Source organism: Octopus bimaculoides, chromosome 23, assembly GCF_001194135.2.
Source record: "Octopus bimaculoides isolate UCB-OBI-ISO-001 chromosome 23, ASM119413v2, whole genome shotgun sequence".
Lineage (NCBI taxonomy): Eukaryota > Metazoa > Mollusca > Cephalopoda > Octopoda > Octopodidae > Octopus > Octopus bimaculoides.
In genome coordinates, this window is record NC_069003.1 from 25,526,306 (window position 1) to 25,537,768 (window position 11,463).

General features: G+C 36.5%; 1 protein-coding gene across 1 annotated transcript in view; it reads left to right on the plus strand.

Moving 5' to 3' along the window:
* Positions 1 to 11,463, plus strand: part of LOC106877263 (uncharacterized) — an 18,755-nt gene that overhangs the window by 3,443 nt on the left and 3,849 nt on the right. The window contains exons 2-5 of the mRNA XM_014926127.2: positions 1,698 to 1,801; positions 9,044 to 9,145; positions 10,101 to 10,199; positions 11,374 to 11,442. Of these exons, the coding sequence (XP_014781613.2) occupies positions 1,698 to 1,801; positions 9,044 to 9,145; positions 10,101 to 10,199; positions 11,374 to 11,442 (374 nt within the window). The remainder of the gene's footprint in view (positions 1 to 1,697; positions 1,802 to 9,043; positions 9,146 to 10,100; positions 10,200 to 11,373; positions 11,443 to 11,463) is intronic.

Consider the following 11,463-nt stretch of genomic DNA (forward strand, 5'->3'; position numbering starts at 1 on the left):
TAGTTTAAGGAAATAAAATATGAATTAAAAAGATAAAACTTATTCATATATCATCTTCATCGTTTAACGTCCGCTTTCCATGCTAGCATGGGTTGGACGACTTGACTGAGGACTGGTGAAACCGGATGGCAACACCAGGCTCCAATCTAAATTTGGCAGAGTTTCTACAGCTGGATGCCCTTCCTAACGCCAACCACTCAGAGAGTGTAGTAGGTGCTTTTATGTGTCACCCGCACGAAGGCCAGTCAGGCGATACTGGCAACGGCCACGCTCGAAATGGTGTCTTTTATGTGCCACCCGCACAAGCCAGTCTGGGGGCACTGGCAACGATCTCGCTTGAAAATCCTACGAAGGCCAGTCAGGCGGTACTGGCAACGGCCACGCTCGAAATGGTATATATATTGATTAAATGTTTATTATTTACAATTTTGTTAAATATCTGTCCCTGTGCTTTATTTAGTGTAAGAGAGTAGGACATGCTTACGTCCATATTTTATAAACAAATGTTTTGAGCAGATGATAATTAATTGCATTAAACACATGTGTTACATGAGGGAATTTTAAAAAAATAAAAATATATAAACAAACTACACTGTTCAATGTCCAACCACCAACAAGGTGCGGTCCAAGTTATTTGCCAATAGAGAATATTTTCATTTCTTTTTATTTCATTTCAATTCAGTGATCTATCTACTTGTATATCTATTAATATATCTCTCTATTTGCATAACTTTTGATGTATCGGTAGGCTCACCTACCTACCAGTCTGACTGCCTCTCTGTCTGTCTATCTGTCTAACTAACTATCATATCTACTTCCTTTTTTGCCAATGTGTGTATCTGTTTACTTCTATCTATAATAATAAAAGAAAAATTCTGTCTGTCCATCTGAAACCCTTGTATCTCACATTATATTTGCTCTACATAGACATATATCTTTTTGGAATCAGGATGATCTCAGGATTAAAAATCTGCCCTTCATTTGGTTCTTGAACATCCAGTATTATGATCTGATTTAAAAGCATTTGAGTGCTATTTCTAGCAGGCAAAGCTTGACTGATTCACACCATCTTGGTTGGTGTTTGTCAGATGACGTCAAAGATCAAGGGGGAGATAAGTGACATAATTTTTTTTTTGCCTATGACACTACATGGACCCTAAGAAAGGCATGTGTAAAATTTGAATGAAATTGGTTGTGTAGTTCTTGAGTTTTAGGGATTCACACAGACAGACAAACACACATTCTCGTTTATATATATATATTTTACACATGCCTTATTTAGGGTCCATGTAGTGTCATAGGCCAAAAAATTGTTGACTGTTCATGATGGTACTATTAGACAAAACTCCTGTTCTATTATGAACTCCACAAATCAAACTATGTAGTTCTAAATATAGAACTACATGTACGCAAAAAACGGTAGAACAACTTTGTGTCATTCTGTATTAAAGCGGATTGTTGGATTTTAAGAAATCAAATATATTTATATTCTTAAAGTATATCCAGCGCATTTAAGAAACTAAGTACATTTCGTTGTTTCAGTTTCCGTTTCGTTTTTTCGTTCTACTTCTTAAAATACCCACGAAGACACTAAAATAGGAAACAACCGGGTATGAGTGTTGTATGATTCCCTGTTATCACTGATGGAGCAGACTTATGACCAACTATATTCCATCCCGTTCTTATCTCTTGTGCAGGAAACCCATTCCGCATTATCCAATGTAATCCCTTTCTAAGACGGCAGGCGCGTGAATTGAGGGATAATTGGTTGCTGTTTCAAGTAAATAGAGATGACGTAAAGGTACGGTTGTAGGTGATGATAGGAGTAATGTTAGATGGTACAGTATTGGGAAAGGGAGTATACTATTAATATAAACTGTCGTGTGATGATGGTAGCAAGTTTGGTAGGATATTTTAATGGGGAAGGTGGCGATGTTTCGTTGCTGCTACAATTGTTTGAAGTAAAGGCTTAATAATCATTATAGTGCTGGCTTAAACGGGCTTATCCCATCAGCAGCTTAACAAGAAAATAGTGAAGAGTGCTTGTAACTGACATTAATAGTTTTCTGGGGGGGGGGGTTAATATTTCAACAGACCATAACTCTCTCTCTATCGATCTGTAACTTAGCTTCTTCTCACTTTCAATTTATTTACCCAACAACCTTTTTCATTCTTTTCAGATCTTTCTTCTCATTCCTTTTCTCGCCCTTCTACGTCTTGTATTTCTCGTCTCCTTTATCTACCCTTTCCGCTCGAATGACGCTTATCGATCTCTTCCAACGTGATCCAGAACGGAAAAATATCGATAGATGTTGTGTGCATCTGCTAAATACTTACACAAACAGGCAACGCCGCTCCCTCAACATGCTAAAAAAAAACAGCTGTCAAATCTCCCTTAAATTATACCCACAACGTCTTAAAAAACACGATATAAAAATGTTATCATGACAGTGATACCTTTGCTTGATCAGAGCTGACCTGGGGTTAAACAACCATTTAGCGTACGCACACATACATACACACACACGCACGCACGTCGGCACACCTTTATATTGGTTTATTTATAATAGTACAAGGTCACATGTTTGTAGTAGAAGATTTAGATGTTTAACTCGATCTCCGTAAATATCTGACACTTATCTACATTCGATGGATGTGGTCCTGAAAGAATCTGAACTTTCAACATTGATGTAGAAACTAAACATTTTAGAGGAAAAAATAGCAGCAGGTGGATTGTCTGTCGGCCTTGGAGCTCTTCTAAAAATTCTACAATTTCTAGCCCATCGAACAATTGATGGCCTCTAGATAATTTTTTGTTACGATTTGTTTAATTTTCGCTGAAATAAGCATTGCCAGAGATAAAAATGATAGGAGTATACACGGAGATGTTGTTATATGATAAAATCTATAATATATAACTTATACAGGAGGATATACGAGGGTATTCTTATAAGACAATAATAATGCTTCTCATAAATGGTGGGACTGAGAATCAAGGAGAAAGATTGGCACGATTAATAAAATATGGTTTTAAACATTGTAAACTGTCCAACACCATGTAAAGAAAAGAATTTTTTGATCACAAAACTCTGAAGAGTGCAGGGTTACATAATTGGACTGTTGGATAACACTCTGTTAAACCCCAAGAGCAAAACCGATCAGTAAGATTGGCAGTAATGGCTATATAATATTGTACACTTTGATATATATATATGTTTTCGCAGCCATAAAGCACTAAGTCTTATAGATGACTCAAGCGCTTTATGGATGCAAAACCATTAGTTTCCCCTATGACTGGCCATATAATTCACTTCCTGTAACTATATTACTGGTCTGAGATTTAGAGTGTGTTTCATTTTCAGATATATGATCAACTGACTATATATATATATATATATATATATATCGCTCATCTGATCCACCAGTGACCAAACAGGTGCGAAAGAAATTTCTTTGTCAAAAAATGATGGATTGTTTCCCTTCGACTTCAACCATGTCATTTAAGGTTCAAGTGGACAGGAGGCGACCTACATAGGTAGGAATTTCTCCTGTGGTATGTCTTTCCTTCTAGCTGTCATGACCATTATAGATACAGCAAGCCATCAAAGGATGGCTCACAGTCAGAGACAGACGGAAAGAGAGAGATAGCCATAAGACAGCCAGCCAGTAACTTCGCCAGTTAAACAAGCAACACAGGTTCACATATTCAACATGAACAACAATTGCAGTCGCAGAACATAAACAGACACCACTGAATGACCAATTCACACACAGACACAAAACATGTCCGGGTCCGGTTCTACCCTGTCATATCAACACAGTATTTACCCTGTTAATTTCCTTTTGACCAGCTCGAAGTAGTTGGTAATGTGATGCAGTGAAATATTTGGTGTATACAAGTAAATGCAAGTGTTGTCTAAATAAATTATTTAAACTACAATTCGATGTTTTCCCATTGTATTACTTAGATGTCGTCCACATGCCTATTTCATCTGCTACCTCAACACCTTTAGCTACACCTTTCCCACTACACACACACACACACACACACATATATATATATATATATATAGCCATCTAAGAATCCATAAGTCAGAAGACTGCACAGACTGCAGTGTAGAGTATATTGCAATAGGTTGTCCACATCTTGTACCTTATATGATGGCTTCTTTTGACCTACAATGCATGTGTGTGTGTGTATAGATAGATAAATAGATAGATAGATAGATAGATAGATAGATAGACAGTTAGACAGACAGATAGATAGATTGATAGATAGATAGATAGATATTGGTAATGGTGGTGCCTTGTATTTTCAGTCAGAGAACTACTAGGTTGCTGGCCCCTTTTGTCACACAAATAGATTTTGGGATCCTACCAAAATGGTGGTAAGAACAAAATATTTGCAACACCAAATCTCTTCAGGTAACTTAGGTTTCATGAGTAGATGCAGTTCATTACCGTGTTTACTTGGCACAAGTATTTTTTTTATTTGCCTTTAATTTAAATTCTCAGACAAGCAAGTAAAAGATATGCTGCAATGAAAAAGACTAGCAACAAAAATAACATCAACAGTAACAGTAAAGGATCAAACCTTAACAAACATTTATTCAAACCAGATATACAACTATCAGGCAGATAATAGCAAAATATTTTGTTTTGAAGTCTCTAAAGCAAACCACCAGAAATATGGATTTGAATGTGTAGGAACATGCTTTGGGCAATTGTTACTTTTGCTCACTTAAATGCTTCTTTTAAACCGTTAAGCTTGCAAAGTATAATCAACTTTTCCCACACCATCTTGCAGATTAAACTGACAGGCGATGGGGTGATACACTTACACAACAGTTCCTCTATCCCTCTCATCAACAGCCTTGTTTCAATATACTAACTCCTGTTGCTATGGCTCCATATTGATATGTTTCCCTTGTTTATATACAACCATTACAGGAAACATGTCACTGTATTGGAGATTATCTCAATTTTCATGGCATAGTCTGAGAGATACCTACGCCACGGCATAGTGCCAGACTATCTATCAAACAGTATTTTCATGAATGGATCTCACCTTAGCAGGTTAAGCTGATTGATATACACAGCAACAGCTTGCATTTCCAAATGGTACTTTGTCTGCAGCAAAGGAAATGAAGTTCTAATATTTGATTTCAAATTTTGACACAAGACCAGCAATTTCAAGGTTGGGATGTCAGTCAATTACATTGGCCCCCCAGTGCTCAACTGATACTTATTTTATCATCCCCGAAAGGATGAAAGGCAAAGTCAACCCCAGCAGAATTTGAACTCAGGATATACAGGACAAAATGCTTAGCAGCATTTTGTCTAGCATGCTAATGATTCTGCCTTCTCTCAGCATTTAAATATTCTTTTCTACTATAGGTTGAAAAGAATATGTGGGAGGATTCTAGTCAATTACATCGACCCCAGTGCTCAACTGGTACTTAATTTATCAACCTCAAAAGGATGAAAGGCAAATTCAACCTCGGTAGAATGCAGCATTTAAATATTAAAACCTCATAGGGCAGCAAGATGGCCAAGTTGTTAGCATGCCAGGCAAAAGCTTAGTAGCATTTTCTCTGTCTTTATATTCTGAGTTCAAATTCCACCAAGGTCAACTTTATCTTTCATCATTTTAGAGTCAATAAAATAAGTACCAGTTGAACACTGGGGTCAATGTAATCAACTTACACACATGTGAGATGTTTGCTAATAAATTTTAATAAAAATTTGAAATTGAAAGAAGCCCATTATATAAATTTGTGTGTGTGTGTGTATTTATGTGTATATGAGTGTGTGTGTGTATGTTTGTGTTTATCTCCTACCACTGCTTGACAACCAGTGTTGGTGTGTTTACATCCTAGTAACTTAATGGTTTGACACGAGACCAATGGAATAAAGTACTAGGCTTAAAAAAATGTCCTGGGATTGATTTGTTTAAACAAAATCCTTCAAAGTTGTGCCCCAGTATATATATATATATATATATAAAGAAGACCACTAGGTGGATGGCTAATGTGCTAGAAGATCACATTTTTCTAGCACATTAGCCGTCCACCTAGTGCTCTCCTTTATGTATACATATACAATAATCCTTTGAGATCTCAGATAATTTTTCTGAATCTCCTGATTCTTTCAATGTACTAGTTCCATGGTATTAAATTGATATTAATTAATATCCAATTTTTTACCTTGCTGTTTTAATTTATACACACACACACACACATATATATATATATTTGTTTTGCAAGATTTTTGATGTGAAATCGTGTGTTGAAACAGATGTACTTGGGGATGGTCATATTGCCAGTTTAGCCAATAAAAACACATGCACAGTGCGTGTTTTTATTGGCTAAACTGGCAATATGACCATCCCCAAGTACAACATATATATATATTGACAGTAAGTTGTTTTACACCTATTACACTAATTATTTTTTGCTTTTGAGCTCGGGTCAAACACTATAGTTTAGAGTCCATGGACTGACGATGTGAATGTTCCGAGTCCTCTCCCGGCCCCGCCTTTCACGAGAGCGCAATTTTTTTTTTTTTTTTTTTTTCATATTCGTTCAGAGCAAGTTCTTTTACATCTATTACATTATTTTTCTTTAGTTTCTTGGCTCCGGTGAGGCGTCTCGGAACATTCGCGATGTGAATGTTCCGAGGCCTCTCCCCGTCCGTTCGCGAGCGCGCGTTTATTTCTTCGTATTCGTTCGCAGCAAGTTGTTTTACACCTATTAGAATATTTTCTTTTTTTCTTTTCCCACCGGGTCAAACGCTTCAGTTTGACCCCTTTCCCCACAGGAAAAAAAGAAAAAGAAAAAAGAGCAGACACCACAGAATTTAAAAGACCCCTCCGCCGGTGAAAAAGGTTACGAGAGAGTGTTGTCATTGAGCGATAGCGAGAAAGGAAATAGAAGGACTAGACCAGAGACTAAAGAGAAATTGGGACCTAGAGGCAACGAGTGGTGTTACTCAGTGTGGGGTGAGTAGCACACTCTTCATATTTCCATTTTCAGATATCATTCATGTTATCATATCTTTTAATTTGTTATTCACGTGCATTTTCATGTATCATTCATCATATTATAATTTATTTTTATATTTTTAATTGTTATGTGTCCCCACATGTGTTGTAGTATCCCCTCTGTGTACTGCCCAATGTGGAAAATTTTATGAAACAAAGAAGCTTACTTCCTAACCACATGGTTCGGGGTTCAGTCACACTGCGTGGCACCTTGGGCAAGTGTCTTCTGTTATAATCTCGGGCCAACCAAAGCCTTGTGAATGGATTTGGTATACGGAAACTGAAAGAAACCCGTCATATATGTATGTGTTGTGTCCTTGTGTTCATCTCTTGACAACCGGTGCTGGTGTGTTTACGTCCACTAACATCGCGGTTCGGCTAAAAAGATTCATAGAATAAGTTCCAGACTTTACAAACAATAAAAAGGACTGGGGTCGATTCGTTCGACTAAACTTCTTCAAGATAGTGCCCTAACATGGTCGCAGTCTGAAACAAATAAATGATAAAAAATAAAATATATATACATATAATTGTGGAATAACTAACGAAGTATTGGCACATATTTCTTTCAGGGACAGTTTTTCTGTCATCGCCGGTCTCCCCCGGAAGTGTCAAAGAGAATAATAACATGGGTGATGTGGGATCCCTGAAATGGGCTGTTCGTTCCTGTAATCTACACCTTGTTAAACGTCTGGTGAAATGTGGAGTGTCTGTCGACCAAAGACTATGGGTTTGTATATTTATCCCCTTATTGTGTGTCTGTTATCGGTGGAGAATAATTCAACGTGCATTAGTTGACAATTTGCAACAACAACAAAAATATACACAAGTCCAGCCACCACCCGCATCAAATTGAGTCATTGAAGTGGGGGTCGTGGGGCGATGTATGGGGTGGGGAACCCTTTTTGTACCAGGAGTGATTTGCAAATAGATAAAGATTTGTAAGTCACAACTGTGCCGAGAAAAAAAAAAGGAAGTGAATCGGCATTGCTACACATATGTACCCCAGTGACTTTATTGTCTCCTAACTCCCAGAAAAATGGATATTTTTTAATGAAAATTTTACAAATACGCTTCAGATGGTGTAGATTCTTATTATACCTGAATATGTGGTGGAAAACTTTTTCCGAGGGTGGGGGTGAGGAATTTCGGAAAGTTCACACAAGACCGCTTTCTTTACTCATAACTTTAAAAAGAAATGGCTAATTTTTTTTATGAAGTTTTCTATAAATACCTTTCAGAGTGTGTAGATTACAATTAGTTTGGAATTTAATATGAAAAAAAAAAAAAATGGTAGGCTCATATACTGATACATGTACTCTTACCAATGACATATCTACAAAATGAAACTTGAAATTTCGAAAAATATTCTACCTGTATTATGCTCAAACTGGCCAGATTTGGCCTCTCACACCTACCCTATAATGTAATTCTAAAAGCATACCAATCACATCATTGAAATCTCAAAGCTAAGAGATAAGACAAGATCGAATGAAAACAATGTGAATAAATAGGTATTAAAATTTAGAGAGTAATTTGAAAACTAAAGAGTTAATGGATAATATAGGTAACTATATTCATCGTCATCATCATTTAACGTCCGTTTTTCATGTTGGACAGTTTGACAGGAGCTGGATATAATATATTTATGTGTGTAAAAAAAAAAAAAAAGTGAGATGATCACAGCATGATTGTCTTTGGTTATATTAGTCTGTCGAATCAAATGTACAAGGGTGTTTTTACAGGATCGCTAAATATAGCTGCCAAATCTCTCTCAGATCATATCCTACATCTTTTATAAGAGAAAGGACACATAAGATAATGTAGTCTTAGATATACTATGTCTACATAAAAGATGGAATAGTCACAGTTAAAATACCTTCGATCTTAAGTGTGTGTGATCAACTTTGACCTAAAACCATATGACAACTTAACAATTTTCATCTTTCCAGTATGGTGGAACATTGCTCTGTAATTGCTCTTTGTAATTTTCTTCTTTAGTATGGCACAACATTGCTCCAGGAGGCAGTTACTCAGGCACATGTCGAAATGGCACGTATTTTGGTCCAGTATGGTAAAGCAGATCTCGATGCACAAAACGATGTAAGTCAAATATTTTCCCAATTCTCTTTTATTGGTTCCAACCAGTTGACATGGTTTAACTATAATCCACCTCTGAATACGAAGTTGCTAAAACTTTAAATAACTATTAAATAAACTAGCAAATCTACCCATCTATGATGGAGGCATAAAATGAAGGAGGAAAGTCATAACAGCTGTATGTATTGAGAAATGTGTAAATGGACTTGATAGATTACTGGGTGATGTCTTAGAGAAATCATGTTATTGTTGGTGATGCAGCTATATGAGGTGTTTGCAAAGCTGATTTATTAATACAAAACTCAATATCCAATAAATAACCCTACTTTTTCACATTTTTTTCACTAAAAACCTTCCTGATTACCTCCTTCGTAATCCTGAAAAACATCGTGACCATTGGTCCAGCCATTTGACTGTGAAAAAGGAACAGACAGACAGGCATAATGCCCATTATAGTAAGATGTCTGATAAAGAAGACTGTTGTAGACTAAATAGTCATTGGCACTCCATTGATTACAACAATGAGTGTTTCAGTTGATCTGATCAACAGAAGTTCGTGAGGCCGCTCATGAAATTAACTTGCATGTAGCTGAGCACTCCACAGACACACATGTCCTTAATGGAGTTTACAGGGAGATTCAGCTTGACACAGAATGTGATAAGGCTGGCTCTTTAAAATAAAGGTACAACTCATATTTGCTAGCTGAGGGACTGGAGTAACATGAAATAAAGTGTCTTGCTCAAGAACATAATGCACCACCAGTAATCAAACTCACAACCTTATGATCACAAGTCCAATACTCTAACCACTAAGCCACGCACCCTCACAGTTTGAAAATTTGAATAAATATCTGACTTTTAATATTTTGGGCTGAGCCCTTTTTTGGAGAAAAACATGAAATAGTTTTCAGTAGCATTAAATAAATAAATCTATGAACTTATTTATATTTTACTTCAGGATGGAAAAACTGCCCTTCATATAGCTTCGCGGGCTGGTCAAGAAGCCCTTGTGGATCTTCTTTTAGAAGCAGGAGCTAAAGTTAATATACAGTGCCTTGTGAGTATCTGAAGTCTTATAATAATGTGTAACACAATTTTTGTCCTTGGGTAGCAACTGTCATTTCCTATTTGCTAACCCTTAGAAAGTATGAAAAATGGCCAATATTTCCTTCAAACTTTGGTTTTGTTATATTTATTCAAACCCCAAAGAATCCCTCTCAACACATGGCTGTGATGCTCCCCCACCACTGCTCATGATCAGAGATGCACATATTGTCAACCACTAAGGGACATGCTCAAGTGCTTAAGGTCAAGCAACTGACAAGCAAATCTGTGGTTTTGAGCAGAATATTTGCTATAACGATATTTCTGCTTCAGTAACTCAGCACTGAATCTGTCTGAAATGTAATGGATAATATAGGTCAGTTTCAAAATATTGATGTCCAGGTAACAAAAGCAAAGTTTGAAGGGAATAGCAGTTATTTCTTTTGATTTCTAGACAGAAGCAAATAGGAAATAACACTTACTGACCAAAATTTTTTAAAAAATTAATATTTTGTTACACAGTGTAATCTATCATTATCTTTGTCATCATCATTGTTGTTGTTCTTATTCTTGATCTAAACATCACCATCATGGACCAAGTGATAGCACCTCTAAATTAGTGGTTCTCAACCAGGATCCATATGGCTCTTGGGGGTCCATATAAGATTTTCTCGTTAAAATTTATGTGCAATAAAATAGTTATATTTCTACAATTCACAGAATATTTAAAGATTTTTTTAATACAATTTCTAATAATATTTAATCATAAAAATATAATAGGAGTTTTTGGATATCAAATGGCTTGGAGTGTCCGTCTCCTTGAGTAAAATAGAGGTCAAAGGGGTCCATAGGCCAAAAAAAATGGTTGAGAATCACTGCTCTAAGAGGTTGTTTGACCTGCTAGAAATAACAGCTAAACCCTGTCATCATGAAAACAGAAGGAGACAGATTATGTAGACCTAGGGTTAGGGTTACCTATGTGTACTGGGGTTGATCTAATCGACTGGCCCCCTCCCCAAAAATTTCGGGCCTTGTGCCTAGAGTAGAAAAGAATATTTATCCCCGGGGATAAATGTTACCTTAACAACTCAATCTCCATGTGTCATGTTTGAAAATTTGATTTTATCCAAGGTTTGTTATTTTTAAAGATTTAATGATTAACAAATTATTTTCTGTGTCTGTTGCAGGACGAGACAACTTCTCTACATTTAGCAATGTGGAAAAGCAAAGCAAATGTTGTTGAGAAACTGATTGCTGCAGGAGCCAACCTCAATCTC